The sequence below is a fragment of the Hakea prostrata genome, chromosome 11, assembly GCF_041222555.1.
Source record: "Hakea prostrata isolate BN-2017 chromosome 11, UWA_Hpros_2, whole genome shotgun sequence".
NCBI lineage: Eukaryota > Viridiplantae > Streptophyta > Magnoliopsida > Proteales > Proteaceae > Hakea > Hakea prostrata.
The window spans coordinates 4,886,206-4,904,099 of NC_142610.1; the positions used below are offsets into that span (position 1 = coordinate 4,886,206).

At 36.8% G+C, this 17,894-nt stretch overlaps 2 protein-coding genes across 4 annotated transcripts; both read right to left on the bottom strand.

The window, feature by feature from the left end:
• Positions 1–1,481: 1,481 nt before the first annotated feature.
• On the bottom strand, positions 1,482–3,154 carry LOC148999693 (late embryogenesis abundant protein At1g64065-like). The gene has a single exon (XM_089140517.1). It carries the CDS (start codon positions 3,035–3,037, stop codon positions 2,408–2,410), a length of 630 nt encoding a protein of 209 aa, XP_088996643.1. The 5' UTR covers positions 3,038–3,154; the 3' UTR covers positions 1,482–2,407.
• A 5,303-nt stretch (positions 3,155–8,457) lies between these two features.
• On the bottom strand, positions 8,458–17,596 carry LOC148999694 (GDA1/CD39 nucleoside phosphatase family protein). 3 transcript variants are annotated; one of them, XM_089139967.1, is made up of 4 exons: positions 17,267–17,596; positions 13,034–13,141; positions 10,511–12,458; positions 8,458–9,315 (listed from the first exon to the last, which is right to left on the bottom strand). In XM_089139967.1, exons 3-4 carry the CDS (start codon positions 12,444–12,446, stop codon positions 9,011–9,013), a joined length of 2,241 nt encoding a protein of 746 aa, XP_088996093.1. In that variant the 5' UTR covers positions 12,447–12,458; positions 13,034–13,141; positions 17,267–17,596; the 3' UTR covers positions 8,458–9,010. The 3 variants fall into 3 exon arrangements, with proteins under 3 accessions (XP_088996093.1, XP_088996095.1, XP_088996094.1); XM_089139969.1 differs by lacking the exon at positions 17,267–17,596 and adding an exon at positions 14,958–17,260; XM_089139968.1 differs by lacking the exon at positions 17,267–17,596 and adding an exon at positions 13,568–14,944.
• Between the last annotated feature and the right edge of the window lie 298 nt (positions 17,597–17,894).

A 17,894-nucleotide genomic window follows, 5' to 3' on the forward strand; every position in this document is an offset into this window, starting at 1 on the left:
AGCTATCACCATTCAATTTAATATATAGTGGTTCTAGCCTTCTAGGGCCACCCGTTTGATCAAAGAAGTTTTAGAACAGTGTACTTGCAATGTATTGTGTTCGTGGCAATGATGGTGAAGACCTTTCCAAATTTGAAATTTAACCTTTGAAGCGGATGTAGCACCATATCCACCATGAATTGTACCTACCAAGTAATTCTTAATATGATTCTAGGGGTTGTTATGCTTGGTCTATATTTACATAAAAAGGAACCGACGTGTCAACCCTAGAGGAAATCCGGAAATCCGCACCAGCTGAATCATCCAAAAGCTCACAATGGTCAAGTTACTTTACATAAACCCCTCACTACTCCATTCAAAGGTAATGCATATTTATTTTCCTTGAGCTATTGGCTACTCAGCTCAAAGCTCTTGGAACCCTAACCCTGGGACAATGTTGTTTTTGGTTGGACTTGCTCATCGGAGGTGGCTATCCTACCAACTAAATCATCTCGCGCTCATTGTTTTGTGTCTGTGAATAGGTTTCGGCTTGACCCATCGGGTTCGATCGTGATTCATTCAAGAATCCAGATTTTGAAACGACAAACATAAATTAGTGAAGATGCTAAGATGGATGAGTGACAAAACTAAGAAGGATAAGATAAGGAATGATCATACTAAAGTTGATTTGAAGTAACTCTAGTAAATGATAAGTTACGAGAAAGTCGATTGAAGTAGCATAACCACATTCAATGAAGGCCTTAAAATTCCACAATACGGACAAACGATTTAATCCATATCAAAAGACTTAGAAGAACTAGGGGTAAACCTAAGATAACTTTAAGAGAAGTAATGAGAAATTAAAGGATATGCAGAGCTTAGGACTTGTATTTAGTATGGCCTCAATTAGAGTGGATGGTAAGGTAAGGATCCATGGAGCCAACCCAATTTAGTTGAAAAAAAACTTCTTGTTGTTATATACTAAGTTTTTGCATGTTTGGAGAAAGGAGAAAAAATGAAGGTTGTTTGATAACCACGTATATAGAGCATAATCACACCAATAATTATTTAGTACTAGGTTTTTTTTTTTTTGGTAAATTAATGAAATATTAGATTAGTACCACCAAAGAATTGGATGTGGGCAATGACCCACGCTTCTTAGTGAAGAGATCAAAGTCTGACTCTCCCTAATCGATACATATAAGCTAGCCCTAGTGAGCCTCAGATCCCCCCCCTCCTCCCCCCTAATAAAAAAAAAAAAAGGAAAAAGAAAAAGAAAGAAAGAGGCAACGCTTAATTTACATGTATTTTATCCATGCTCAACTCACCAAACATTGAAAACTCAAGAGGATGGCTTGATGAGTGATGAAAATAGAGAAGGAAACAAAAATATCATCCTTAGTCATCCTATGATGTTATAAAACAATATTTAGATTTTCTTGAAAATCCCAAAATAGGAGACGCAAAGCTTTTTCATTGGAATGAACAGCTGGCAGGACGGATAAAGATAAATGTTGATGGTTGTACCTTCCATCAGAGTAAAAGATCTGGATTTATGGGTATTGCAAGAGATTCAGATATGCGCTTTCAATTTGCTTAGTGGTAGAAGCCTTAGGAGTTCATAAAGCCATATACTGAGGGAGCTAATATGAAGATATCAACTTCTGATTGAAAACAACAATTTATCTCTGATCAACATCCTTAACAATGGATCTCAATTGCCGTGGAAGGTCTCTTATATCATTGATGATATTTGGTGATGACATCAACTTATTTCACAAATTTAGTTTTGCCATATCCATCTAAAAAGAAATTTTCTATAGCCAAATATTCTGCCCTTCAATATGAATATTTCCTTTCTCTTATCCCCCTACCCTTGTAGATGGTCTTTACTTTTAAACACTTTAGGCTGTAATATTTTGGGGTTTCTTTCACTCTTTTAATATCAATTTCTTATAACTAAAAAACAAATAAATGTTATAGTACAATATATTTTTAAAAAAAAAATTTGTAAGGAATTGTGAGGTTGATAGTTGAATCGTTTTTCTCGAACTCTTGTGTGTTTATTACTTTATTTAGTGGTTCACGTCTCCAAATTCTATTTGTTTTATTACAACTTTTCTTTTTGGCATTTAATCAGGTTTCAATAATTGATGAAAAGAACAAATTTCCTTGTAAAATGAGCACACAATAGAATTATTCTAGATCAAATTTTCTCACAATAATTACAAAACCTATAAGAGGGGAAAAAGAAGAAAAAAAACACGCACAAACAATTTCTTACATCAATGCCAACAATAATTTTCCTAATATAGAACCATGTACAAGAAAGAAAGCTGGAAATCTGATGGAAAAATAAATAAAAACCCATTTATTTCTTAAAATAAAAAGAATCAATCCTAGCAAGAACACAATACAGGAAAATCTCTCATAAACTGATCTTGGATTTGCAGTGTTGATCAACCACAGTGGAATTGGAGATTATGAGTGTCATATTGCAAGCTGTAGAAGAAACTATACTTTTCTTAACAATCAAAACCTTCACCTTGCCAGAAATTGTTGTATAAATAGAAAGAGGCAAAGCATCAGAAACCATATCAGAATAGAATTTGGAATCAGAAAGCAATCGATCAGCCAACAAAGTAACTGTGGTGTTCATCCCTGCTGTACCATCAGAAGGAATTGTTCCTTCAGGAATTGCAGTTTGACCCACAAGTCCACCATTATAATCAATATAAGCTGTAGTTTCCTTGTACTTGAAGCTTACCTTGTTTGGATTATAAACTGACAAATCTAGCTTCAGGGTTACATTCAAATAAGCTTTCATTTTTGGTGGAGGATCTACTTTGGAAGAAAGACTCTTCACAGATACTTTATCAACTGTAACTTCTGGGTCTTTGGCTTTGAAGACAGTAAGCCCTAGAATTAGAAGGATCAGAAACACAAGAATAAGAGAACCCAAGAACACCAAGGAGCAAATCAGTAAAGGCTTTTTCTTGTTTGGGCTTGGAGTTAAGGGTCTTGCTGCACCTTCTTCCTTTGGAAACCTTGAATCCATTGAAGCAAACAAACAGATTAAGAAAGCAAGAAGTGGAAGCAAAGAAGGAGACTTGGAGGAGAAAGAGAAAAGAAAAGCCAAGGAATTTCTCTCTTTACAGTTAAGATGAAATGATAAAAGGCCAGTGGATTTATATAAATGGAGAAATTGAACCTTACGCGTAACTCCCGTGTGATTTTTATAATAAACTCATGTGGGAGCTGCTCTTGGAAAAGAAAATAATTAGATTTTTAATGAGAACGTGAGGAACGATTTAAGGGGGGGAAAAAATATAAAAATACAATTGCTTCTAAGTGGGTGTGTTTGACTTAAACTAAGTTAACAGCAAGTGGGTTTAGTTGAGGTGCACCTAAGTTGGTCCAAATGAATTTTAAGATTCAACGAGAAAAAAACACATATACACACCCTAGTGGGACTTGAGATCCCTTTGATTGGTAGCGAAATTAAACGATAAATTTTCTTTTATAGTGATAAGGATGTCAATTGATACGATTCATGTATTACCATGTACAAAATTAAGATAGACATTTGGTATGGTTATTGATAAAGCTGTACCAGAGTAATTAAATAGTCTTCATATTGTTATAAGTTAAGAAATTATAAGATAATTAAAGGAAAAAAGAACTTTGGAATGTAGAGTACCTTCAATGTCTGAGCACAAAGAGGTAATTAAGAAACACTTCTAATTTGAAGATGTAATAGCCCAATAGGCCTCAAGTCCACCCACACAAGAACCAACACATTATGATCAATTTTGGTAGATAAAATAAGGAGATAACTTGAATTACTAGAGTCGAATGTGGTGGATTTTTGGACATAGTTGACATTGAAATAGGGAAAAGAGAAGTTTTGACACCATATGCATAAGATTCATCAGGAGATTTATCTCCTTCCAAGATAGGGGTTTCAATTGAATTAGGGGTGCATGATTAAAATAAGTAACATGCCAGTAGGTGAAAGATTAAAACTCAACTTGATATGATATCATATTTGAGACTCATTAAATATCAAGATCTAGAAAATTTTATGAAACGGTACCCAAAAAAAATTTTATATGAGATTTTCTATTGAATAATGGTGGACTTTGTACCAACGGGGTTAGTTGACAGTGAGTAGAGGTGAAGCCGAAGTTTTTAAGCAAAGTTTCTGCATAAGATCCTTGGGAGATCAAACCATCTCCGCTAGTAGACTCACCTTGAAAACCAGGATTGACAAACCAAAAAATAGAACAAAGTGTTTATTCATAGAAATCAATGTAAATCTAAAATGCATTTTAAAAATGCACACCAAATGTAACTTTAAGGTAAAAGTGGATATGGTAATTTTTGGGGTGAGACTTTCTAGGGATGCTCATCTAGGGGAAAAAAAAATTGGGTAAACGCTCATCTAGGAGATCACGCCAATTATATTTTTTATATTCATAATACAAATATTAATTCGGAACATTAGATTAGCATGAAAACAATTAACAATATTTTGTCCTCTATTATTAAAGAAAATAAAAGCCAATATTTTGTCTAAGGAGTCACGCCCACTTTTGAGATTCTTTGTGTCACTTTTTTTTTTGAACATCAGAACATGACAGGCCAATAGTTAAGATCTGTTTGAAGTGAAGAATTTAGAGAGGGTAGTCATGGAATTTGATATTTCAAATGTAAAAATTCTGTTAAAACCTTAATGATAGTGTTTTTGCTTCAAGAACCAAATTTTATCAAAGGAGAAGTCTTCTGTTTCTAGAAACAATTCAAGGTGTTTTTGTTGTTTTTTTCAATGTAGAACATTTAGTGAGTTATCAAACGGGTCATAAAAAGATGAAGAGGAACTTTGGTCATCAACGACTTAAAAAAAATGAAGAACTGAATGATCGGGGTTGAAGAAGCAACAAATAGATGAATTCTATTGCAGTATGGGACAATTTATCAGGGTTCTTATGGTATTTTTAGTAAAAGGGTTCTTATGTTTACAATATGAAATTTCATACCCTCTCTATAATTGTTTCATTTAAACCTAGCCCGTGCCTAATTTTTGCTTTGAAAAATAGATACAATAATAATTGTTGTGTTAAAAGTGTTTCTTGAAATATAAATATTTATAAATTTCAATCCAAATTTAAAATAAAATAAAAAAATCACCCAAAACAAAATACTCTTGTTAAGCAGTGTTTTGGCCTTTTTTTTTTTTTTTTTTGTTTATGGAATTAAGAAACACTAGAAAATGCTTTCCATTGAATTATCAAAGAGATTCCCAATTTTTTCTAAAAAGAATTTGATGCTGGCACCTTAAAAAAGACTCAATATTTTATAACAAAGACTCTACAAATGTTTAACTTATCTTTCCTCCATTCTATTCTTAAGTTTCTTTCATATCCCTCAAATGCATTAGGGTGTGGGAAACCTCCTCCAAGTAAATATAAAGAAAAAGAGATTCTTAAAAGATGTTAACTTGGTGTCCACGCATTCAAACAACTTTATAAAATACAAAGCAACATTCTCACCCTCGTAAAGTGTAAACCTTTACATGTTGAATTTTTCGCACCTAATCTTTGAGCTCTCAACTCACATACAAACATAGGATTCACATTTATATTATCTTTTGAGAACCTAACTAATTTTTCTTCTATAATTAAGATTTGTGTAGGTTTTTGTGCATTTCGATTACATCCTCAAGGGAATAGTTTTATTTAAAATTTAAATATCAAATGGAACTTCACTGCTGGCTTCAAAGAGATTCAAAGTCTTAACCCTTATGTGTAACTAATAAAATCCAAGTGATAAAAGATGTAGTATATTCCATAGACCGAGCCCTTTTCGATACATTCAATACAAATGTATCTAAACAACAATTATTTTGTTCTCATGTATACGTTTATAATCAGATTTATAATGGATTGATTAATAAAGAAATAAGAAGTCATTTTTTTTCTTGACTAGGTCCTCTGGTTTGGTAAGGCTTTGGTCTTCTTTTCTTCCACATTAAGTAGAAGAAGGAAACAACCATTTTATATTTGAAACACCAAGTCATCACACAAGATTCACACGTAAAGCACATAGAATAGGCTTTAAATAAGACTTTTAAGGTGTTCCTTAGTATGGTGATACACATGTAAGACACCATAAGAAGGAACGATGAAAACCCTGCACCAACTAACCAAGACCACAGACCAAGAGTCCACTTGGCTAACCAAGTCAAAACTTTTATAATACAATCAACTGGTGACTTGTCTCTACCAAAATGGACCACTTTGTTGGATTTTCTCAAACCTAAACCTAATTAAGATATTCAAGAAACCTAAGTCTTGTTGGGAAGAAGGAGAAGGATGAGATGTATAATTTCATTTTTCTAAAATAAAAAACTTTCATTTATCGAAAGAAAGGGAAAGGGATTGTTGAGACAATGATCAAATATATCGGGGCATTTTGGTCATAAAAATGACTAAACTAATGAAAATTGCTTGGTCATGAGACGTGTGTTCTTGTTGAATCAAAAGAAGCTTGGGTCAAATCTCAAGGGCTCCAAATGATCATGTCCTCCTTGAAGAACAAACCGCTTGGAAGAAAGATGAACTTAAAAGCATAAACGCTATGAAGTCCCCTTGCCAAAAGCTAAAATCAATCACTTTATTCATAACCCATGACATGATTGGTCCAAAAATTCAAATTAGAATCTTCTACCCATGAGGGTAAAGGACAGTTTTCCCTTAATACTTTTCCACCATATATTTAGAAAAAAAGTTCACCTCTAGGTAACTTTATTAATACTCAAAAATGAATCTCCTTTGTAAATGCGTGATGGAGATATGTAAGGAGATGCACACTTCTATATGTCTCCCATGGACCCCCCCACCCCTATTGTGAGTTCGGATCACTTCCCCAACAGGGTGCTTTCTTACCACAAGTTTTATGTGGGGCCCACATCTGAAATTGATAAAAGAATTCAAAAGTAAAACTCCCACCGAATTTCACATGGCCCCCACAAATTAAGGTGATCCAAAATACCATATTGTATGGTAGAGAAGCGATCGGGGAGCATTATAGGTGGTCCAAACTCTAGTGCCATGGGTTTATAGGGAGGGAGTAGTAGGGATCCCCAGCCTGATTGGGCAAATAATTGTGAGCCCCAGCAGCCATGAAAACACTTAAACAGCTAACCCCAATAGGGCTCAGGCCTGGGGGGTAGTTTGTCAAAAATTCCTTGCTACAGGACCACATACCACAACAAAGAAGCCAAACCGAAGATGTATTGCCAGAGGAAGTGGACTGGAGCCTGAAATAGATTAGAATTAATCGCTAAGGAAACAAAACCAGAAAACAACTGGATCAGCTTACAAAGCAACATAGTCTAAACAGTGACCAGGAATAAAATTAACAAGGATTACAAAAAAGGGATACCATAAACTGGGGAGATATTCCTCTGCAGCTCTGCCTTCTTTGAATCCACCAAGTAAAACATACAAGCAATGTACATTAGGTAAAAAGAAAACACTCCGTAGCATGATAAGTCCATTCCCTTAGTGAAGAACCAGAAGGTAATAATATTTTGAGCAGAATTTATTTATAAATCAATCTAAATGCATTAGCTGCAAGTATGAATAAAGACTACACAAGCCAAGGCCTATTTCCCAGACAAGGGAGGATTACAAGGTAGAAATTCTGTTGAAAAGCTGAGCACTTAAAAGTGGCACAAATTCTACATAAAGAGAAAGAGTAGGCATGCATCCTTCAAAGAAAGAGCTAAAAACATTAGGGAGTTTTTCAAATAAAATTTGTTGCACTTATTCATGGCACATTTAAGTAAAACTTAGCAGCATTGCACACAACAGCAAATGGTTAACTCTCTTTTATGCTTGCTCAGATTATAGGAAAAAAAATGGTAACTCAGGAAACTCCAGGAACAATTTGAAACTAAAAAAATTTAAGAAGTTGACAGGTGAAGCTTCAAATTTTTAAAGCCAAAATTTGTGAAACCTGCAGAAATGTCATTCTAAAAGAACTTCAATACATATTAAAAGAAACAGTTATGCACAAGATCATATTCCCAACGGAATTCCAGGTTAGAAATAAGGAGCTCTGCCATCTGATATAATAAAAACTTGGCATTCAACAAACCTCTGAGATATTTAGCAGGTATAACGTGACAGCATCATGAAGCAAAACTGGTTATTTTTGAGGTACAACATTTATATTCTATGAGAGATGCATTATATAAGAGAATGTTACAAGAGACATTTAGTGGATAAGGCTCAGGTGAGATGGTATCACAGAAGCTTTTCTAGGACAATTAGTTACTGCTTCCCCCCCCCCCCCCTCCTTGTTCCTTTCTTCCTCTCCCCGCCCTGCCCCCAAAATCCAAAGCAAAAGAGAGCTTATAATGAGTATTCAAGAAGGTATTAATAATTCAAATGATTATTTGTTGATCCAGAACATACACCATATCACCAGCTCAAGAAAAACTTATAGCAACAACAAAGAACACAACATGACATCATCATTCTAATTTCAATATGGAACAACATGATACAATAGAAGAGAATACAAAAACGAAACTCCATATTAGTAACTATTTGTGAAGAAAAATTGGATCACCTAAGAGCTGTGACGCCAATGATAACTGAAAGAAGAATACGCCAAGCCTTCCTTGTATGCAGTGTATATTGGGAGATCCTCAACGTGATTCATCTTCATATCTGACATGATATTAGGAGCATTTTGGGTTCGCAAGACGCAAGCTATGCTCCAGAGAAAAATATGATTTCTTGTATAACGTCGAGTGGGTGATGACAAATTTGGCCAAAAGTTATATTCATTATGTCAATCAACTACAAAACTATTGTTGGCTCTATATGGTACAAAAAGAATGATTGATTCAAATAGGGCGAAAAAGTTTACATGGAGAACCATGAACTCCTACTCTGTACTTAAATACAAATTTGAAGAGACACAAGTCCTTGTCCCCCGGTTTCTCAGGGAGCAAGTTCTAGACCTTCCCCATGTGTGCCTCAGTCAGTGAAGAATTGAGGTCCTCTCTGGACTGTGATCTCCGGCTTTGAAGACGCATCTGACTTCTGTGAGGGGCCCAAAAATTACCCACCCCACCATTATCAAACTGCGTCTGCCCCAAACTACCTGAGGAGTAACTATGTGAGACGCTACTGGTTGTTGGATTTAAAGAATACTCAATTAGCTGAATGCTGTGCTCTCCCAAGCCGTGGTCCATGCTGAATGGTTTTTGCTGAGAATGAGCAATCGTAGGACTCAGTGGCATCTTTATCCTCCCATCTCCTATAATATCAGAGGAAATTGATTTAAAAGATCAAACATGGAAAAAGCAGATGCAATATATGTATATACATATAATTATAGAGAGAGAACTTTGAGGAATTGATCAGAAAAAGCAAAGCAAAGAAATCCGTGTATAGATCTCCTTAATTTAAACAAACTTGTGTCTGCACCAAAATCCAATTCAGTGTATCCAACTATTATAGCTTTTCTTTCCTAAGTTGCAAATTCGATCTTATTGATAGAACTCTTGTTTAGCTATAGAAACCTGATTCAACAAAATATTCCAGTCACCATGGCTTAGGCTCTCTTTTTGGATGAATTATAACAAATTTGGTCATAGTAATTCATTCACACAAGGCACAAAACGAGAGGTTACTTCCTAAATACTCATTTAAATAGAAACATCATGTGACTTACATGTTGGACTTAATCAATGAAACATCCTCATTCGAAAATGCAAGTACATTCTATACATATCCAGGGAAACTTGGCAAACTATTAATGGGCTTTGTTACCTAACATATTCTTTTTGTGGTGGTGCATGGTGGGGTTGGGAGAAGTTTAAGAAGGGGTTATGTAGCTTCATGAATACTCTTCTTAGTAAGTAAGCTTGATGTTGCTAATCACTACTTGCTATATAGCTTCCCTACATTCTTAACCAGTACAGTGAGCCTGACATATGGCACGGACTCTGCTAATGTGCACAGTGAAGAATGATGCCACAATCGATTAGACAACCAAAGGATGGGGGAATAGAGGCAAAGTTTCAATAGAAAAAGAAAATACATATTCCAAACCGATCAATTCAGTCTCTACATTTTAAGATTGTTCTTGTTGAGCACTGAGTTAACATCATAGTTCAAGCAACATAAGGCCAAAAGTTGAACAGGGTCCCAACAAGTCACTACAGTATTGTACTAGATCAATTGAAGGTAGAAGTTGATGGAAATTAATCTTACTTAGTAAAACCAAAGCACCTAGCCTATCCAGGGTGGTAAATGTCATGTCAACTGTAGGAAGATTAACGTAAAACCAGAGAGCAGGATACAGTCTAGGCCATTTTCCGTTAGAAAAATCAAAGAAATAACAGATGAAAAGTACCTCAACAACATAATAGTACAAAATGAGGAGAGATAATATCCAAAAAATTGGTGACTAGAAGACTGCACTACCAATCCCTCAACCAAAAACTTACCAGTATTAATAGGACTCCAGCGCTGGAACCGGAATGGAGAAGAAATATTGAGGACAGAGGTTGCAGTTGCACTGTTATGCCTAAATAATGGGAGATGGGGCCTCCAGAAAAATCTTGGCATCCAATAGCCAGTGCAGGATAAGGCACAGGCTAGAAGTACCAGCGAAACAATTACCAGAACAATCAGAAGGGCTGGGCTGATCTTCATTTGGAGTATCCTATAGCTCTGAAGTGCCATTCGAGTCGATAACGACCCCCCCGCCTCCAGAAGAGCAACCCCAAGCGTCCAAGTAATACTACCAGAGCCAATAAGCACCTGGCTATCTGTTAAGTGTAATCCTCCTCTCAAAAGTGTAACAATATAAGGTGCCCTAAAGCAGTATTGCTCTATAAATGGCTGTGGTGCCACACTATTCTTTGCAACATCCCAATTTTTTCCACAGAATTCCCGACCCTTCTCCAACACATCATCTAGTGTATCTTTTGAAGACAAGTTAAAAAACCGATACACCACAAAGAAGCCAGACATTGCATAGAACTTCCCACGGGGACGAGGTAAACTATCATTCAAGGCACAAGGTTGCACGTCACAATCAATTCCTGGATTTGAATCTGACCATTCAGACAAGTTCACCACCACTTTCACAAGCATGCTGCATTCATCCCACTGTGGAGCACCAACAAGACGAACAGCTATTCCAGGTTTTCCTCCTTTACCAACATTTCTTCCTGCCATCAAAGGGCTCCCGCTTTCTTCGTTTAGTGAGGCACACTGAGAACAGATGTAGTTTTCCATGTACCCGCTCTGCAAGCATGGATGTTTAAGTTCAACCTTTCCATTTACTAGATCAGCATTGCTGATTCCTGGATGCTTCTTGAGAAGATACACAACAGATTTATCAAAGGCATCATTCAAGCCGTAACCCGACAAAGAATAGGCACTAAGCTGATGACTAATGCCTCCCACATTTAAGTTTAAACCAGTCTCACCTTTTACCTTTTCCATAGTCTCAAAAGTAACCTGCAATGATGAACCACCCAAATCAAGTGCACCAAATGTTGCTTTTGCTGGTTCTGAACCCAGCATACGCATGTGATAATTAAGAGCTATCCATCCAAAATAAGCTTCCTCCATGCCAGAGATAATCCTAACCCAGTCCCTACGGCAATAAAATGAAGAATTCCTCAATATTGACCAAGCATTATCAAGAAGCCATCTCGAATCATTACTTGGAAGTCTACGAACCCCAGCTGTGGCAAAAAGGAAGAGTGAGGTACTCTTATGAGAACGCTTAGGGATTTTCTCCTCTGCCCACTGAAGGAGTGGTTTCATCACTGACTTCAACCCAGATCTATTATGCACAAGTTTGTCAAACCCAGGCTCAGTTTCCATTCGAAGATAAGCACGCCCAGACCGGGCAATAGATTTTCTTTCAGTCCCTTCAGGTAATGATTTCAAGTTAATAGGAAGACTGCCATCTTTCTTATGATCAATAGATGACTTGTATACATACACACGAGTTCCTGTACTTCCACAATCAAGTACCACATAAAATTTTGATGCTTCTTGAGACCAGTAAGTACTTAAATATTTTGCACACAAGTAGATCAAGAAAAATGAGATTAGTAAGAAAATGAGTGCCATGATTCTTCGAACCCATTTCTTCGCTAAAAATGGTTTTCCTGACAAGTTTTTCTCCTTTGAGAAACTTGGTCCAGGGGAAAGCACTTTTGGACGGGATGCAGTCTTGTTGAGTATAAGATCAAGATCATGTTCTTCTGCATCATGTCCACGGTACGCTGAGAAATCTTGGAGCGATGATGAATTCCGTAAGTTGTACTTCTGTCCAGGATGTACTGAACTGGAAACTGGACCTACAGGCGGCAGTAGTCCAGATGATGTTGATGATCCAGACGTAGAACGGGAGGATGCCATATGATAGACCGGCTGCAACAAAACAAGCATCAGTGACCACAGTCAGCAAAAGGATGGGAACAGAAACAGCAAAACAACAGGAAAAAACTGTAAGATTTCAAACAGCACAAAATCTGAAGGGTATGGTCGGAAAAACAGAGAACAGCATAAGGATAGATACCGACAGTATAGGTTTCAAACATGTTCAAAAGAAGAAGCACACTCGTACAAATTGATTAATTTTAACCTGAATACCCCCATCTAAAGTTCAAACAATTATGACATCCAGCATTACTGAATAGTATTCTATAATCCATTACAGGTTCCACAATAAAAAGCAACAACAAACTAAGCCTTATCCCAAATTAATGGGGTTGAATTCATGGATATAAACAAAACAGTGTAAAGAAAACAGAGGTCCATGATACCAAAACAAAGGGGGGGGGGGGTAGTGGTTTTTTCTTCTTATTTTTTTCCTTTTTGGGAGGGGGGGACAAGGGATAAAAGGATGGGAAAAGAGGGATGAGAAACAAAACAATGAAAAATGAAAAATGAGAGGCAGACCATAAAATAAAAGAAAATTGAATGTGATAGGAAAGAGGCACAACCCAGCAAGTCAGGAGAATCTCAGCTAAGCGGGGCCCAAAACATGGATTCTTGCGCTCCAATAGGTTCTATCAGAGAGGCAAACATTCTCTCCTCGCACAGACAATAACCTGGCATCAGGTAAAGAATAAACAACATTAAATTCAGGAGAGTTTTGGGATTTCTAATCATTGTATTTCCCAAAATTGTACGACTAGAACGTGGCTTCATTTACAGTAGGTTCTTCTATTCACAATATTATAAGTCCCAATATACAAACGCATTGTCCTGTTTGCTCCAAATAAGTCATAAATTCAATACATGGTGTTATAAACTGTGCAAAAAATTTATTTAGTCTTTGTGCAAAATATCTTTAGTTGACTCTGGGCTAAGCAAACAAAGGGAATTTGCCTTCTGGATGGGGCATGACAATGTTTTTTAAATTGCTGCATAATGAACTCTGATGATGTAGCCATAACTATGCTTAATCACTGATAAATTATCTGCGTTAATTGAAAAAAAAAATGAGTTAAATTCTAAGTTCACCACAGGCATACATGATTGAAATGTGAATAACTAAGTTAGGCTCCTGAAAAATAAGGATTTCAAGCTTGCTCGTCCATAAATCAGATCTGATTCTCTTCAAATAGGTAGCAGAACCTATTAACCATCAAGAGAGAAAAAGGAAAGTGATTATCCTCGCAACTTTTCACGCAGATGATGCTACAGGCATTCCACAGATCAAATTTGGCTTTTTCCAAGTGAAGACATTCAAGTATGAGGGGAGCAGAAAAAGGGATCTATACTTCTACTTCAAAGTCCGGTACCATCAAATCTGGAACCAGTTGGATTCAGCAAGGCAGCAACCTACTCCTCTCAATCAGGCACTCTGAAGTCTGATCTGATTCCTGCTGAAGAGTGGAATAACACATGGAACTCTTATACATCTCCAAAAGTAAGAAACTTTCTTCAGAGAGCCTGCTCCAATGTCCTAGCAAGTTAGCAACAGCCATCAATCGCAAGACTAATGTGGAACCATCCCAAGATGTGGGATGGGAGAGGAAACAATGGGTCATATCATTACAGACTGGTGCATATGATACCATAGTATGGTTTAACCCTGAGGTTGCCTTTGTGCTTCCTCACTCAGAACCAAAGTTGGCTCTATTCACACAAGACTGGAAGAGGATAATTAGCCATAAGAAGCTATGTAAACGCTTGGCTTACCTAGCTGCATATTTATATGCTGGAACTTATGGTTATCTAGAAATAATCTACAACTTGGAGGGGCCAACAGATCCCCACAAGATACATTGGCAGCCAGTCGCCCAACGAGACTTGTTTGACAGAGCACAATGTCGTCCACAATCTCTATACTGACGGGGTAACAAACTGAGTTGAACAAAAAAAAAAAGAAGAAAAAGAAAACAGAGAAGCTTTCCACTCTTGGTCTCATCCATTGAAGCATTTTATGAAATTTAATACTACTAATGCAGCATGTAGAGTGAACATAGGTGGTCTCGGTTATGCAATTTGTAGAAATCCGTTTACCCTATATATGGGGAAGCCTTAGCTGTTCGTTAAGGCTACTTCATGCTCTTTCTGAAGATCTTGAGCTACTAGAAGTGGAGTCGGATTGTAATCAGCATATTAACTACAATACCCCCCAGCTTCGTCAGATTGTTAAAGATGTTACACATCTGATGAACTGTTCTGGATCAAGTAAGATCAGGTATAACATCAGATGCTGTAAAAGGTTGCTGATCATCTGTCTCAAAAGGCTACATCCTTACTGGATTGGATGAGTTGCACCAATTCCAATCCTTAGCTGTTGGACTAGTCTGACACCTTGAATTCTCCACTTTCCAATGAATGAAGAAAAAGCATTTGATAAAATCCTGGGGAAACGAAAAAACCCTAAGCAGAAAAACCAAGTGTTTCACTGACCTTGGCAACTCTGCTTCTAGCAATCCCACCACCATGAGACGGTGAGAAGAAGCAGGTAGAGAAGAGATTACCTCCTGCAACAAGCTGATTCCGATGAACTGGGTCATCAGAGATTAGGAAGACCAAGAGGAGGGACCCTGCATGAAAGGACAGCGGCTAGGTTGAAGGTAATGTATGCAATGAAGCGTAAAAAATGCAGATTCAACTTCCGATTCATTTTTTCACTTTGCGTTTTCAGTTTTCCTCCTTTTGACAAATGCTACTAGAAAACTACGGTTGGTGTATCATTCACATTTCATTTGAGCTTAAAACATTTTATCATAAAAAACACATTTGAAGTGTGGCAGTAGAACAGAGGAAGGTGTGCAGGGACAGAGGTTCTCTGCAGATGAGCTATGAATCTTGGAAGAATATGACAAAGAGGGGAAAATATGGAGCACCTGAAAGAGAAATCATGGACGACTGGAGCAAGGATACGCTGTCGTTGAAAAAGTGAGCATCCCCAAACAGAAACGAGCAGTAGATATTTGAAAAACTAATGCAGTGTAGACATTTAAAAAAAAATCTGGAAAGAAGGGGGGGAAAATAACAACAAAGAAGCTAAGAAAGTCTAAATAGGTATAGACACAAACCAAGAAGACACAGATCTGGGGACATATAACCCTAAACCATTCGACAGTTTGAAGGAGAGTGAAAGAGAGTTCAAGAATCGACATACCTCTTTGTCATCGCAGCTTTGTCTCTCGAAGGAAAGAGGTAACCAAACAGTTATTAAAAAACTAGAAACACGATTCCATGTGTTTGAAATCCATGGAATCAGGCAACCAAACGCATACTTAAGTTTTTCACAAATGTTGGGATTTTTTTTTAAGCATGGGGTGGGAAAAGTTAAATAACACAAAAACACATTAGCAAATAGAATCCTTAATTTAAGGACGTTTGTCTGCTTATTTCCCACCCTAGTGGACCAACCAAAGTGAGTTTTTTGGGATTTCATTGAAAACTGTATACTTTTCCCACCCTTTTGTCCACCCCATTTTATTCCAACAAACAAACTATCTGTTAGGGGAAATTTCAAGGAGTCTTCATATAATGTATTCTTTTAAAATTAACATTTAAGGTATCTTCCCAGTTATAGTATTCCAAGTCTGCCCATCTCAAAGCCGCCCCATCCCTGACCCATCTTCAGCTCTACCTCTACCTCATTTGGAAAAATCAAAACAATTGCCCATGGAATGCATGTAGTGAGTGTGTTTCAAGTTCTAACCAAGGTTTATACCATCCCCATATCAGTCAGGTGATTTTAAGAGATGTTTCGCTTCATATTGTATCATACTATAAATATGTATCAATTGGTGTGGAATTGAATAAAAATTATCAAAATATGTAAGGAAATGATCTGGTTTAAACAAAAAACAATAGATATAGCTAATAAATAATAATTCCATCATGCACTTATTACTTAAACATGAATAATTCATAACCACCAAGAAGACATGACACCTATTTAGATCAGATTTTATTCATTATACTCATGAAAGATCTTATTCTAAGCAGACACATTCATTCAAGTTCAGTGACACTTCAGCTTTTTTTTCTTTTTTTCTTCATTCATAACAGTAGTGGAGCTTCTGAAGTAATTCTTATCTTTTAGGTTTTATTCCCCTTCTGTAACATATATTGACTAAAAAATAATTTTTCAGTAGATTGATGACACAAACCTATTTTAAACAATCAATCCGAAGTTCTTCTTCTGGAACCACATTGCTTTTTGAAGTCCTGAGTTCAAGACTCGAGGAAACACTTCACAGGTAATCAACAACAGTAACTAGTGCCTTGTAAATATACTCCTTTGTATTCTCTATCACCCTATGCATGGATAAACCAATCAACTATTGGTCCGATTGGCTTTAGCCCATAGTTGGTTTCTTTATTGGTCTATTACAACCAAATATCATTTTGTTATTGGTTATCAAAACCCAGTAAATTGACTATACCAATTGATGGACTGAACGAGAGAAAAAGAATCACACTAAAACTAAAAAATTCATAAACACTCAAAGCAGGAATTCGGGTTGATCCCACATATTTCTGTAAATAATGTTATAGCCTGAACAAGTGCTTACAGATAAGAATTCCCTCCTGTATAAAAAAAATGAACCAATATCTAAGCACCAAAGCCTATTACCTACCATTGAAGCCATTGCATCTTAATGCCCAAACACATTTGAGACCCCCAACCGAAGTGACAAAACTCAGATCATTATTACTAATAATGCAAGCTAAACGACTGCGATTTAAAGTTTCACCTGAAGATCTCTGGGAGGAAACCCTGATATGGGCTTCTCCTTAAACGCTGTAGATAGTTGTCCCAGCCTAGCAGGGCGAGTGGGCGGTGGGGTTGAAGGAGGAGGAAGAAAGAGCAGAAGCGAGTGGGGCGAAGAAGAAGAAGAGGAGGAAGCTACTACTTACCAGTGTAAGAGAAGTCACCGGAGCAGCAACCGAAGAAAGGGAGGTCACTACTCTGCAACTCGTATCGAAAGAGATCAAGAGATCGAGAGAGATTTGAGTTCTCTCTCTGCAAAGAAACCCTTGTTTCTTCCCTTTTTGAGTCTGGTTCATTTCATATTGATAAAACAAAACTACATATCACCGTATACTACCGTTTCGAATCATATCCTCCGACACATAACTTTTCGTATCGTTCTATTGAATCTAAAACACATTTATTTTTTTTGTTTGTTTTGACTTTTGATAAAAAAGATGTTATCGATATTGTGTATTGTCTCAGCGAGATATGCTCAAGGTCCGAAATGTCGGACAGTGTTGCCGTATCGGTGGCTGGCGATACCACCTACACTGGGATATGTCAACGACTTTTGGCAAGGGTATCTATGAAAATTCAACCCCTGATTTCGAAAGGTATTTGGAGTCGTT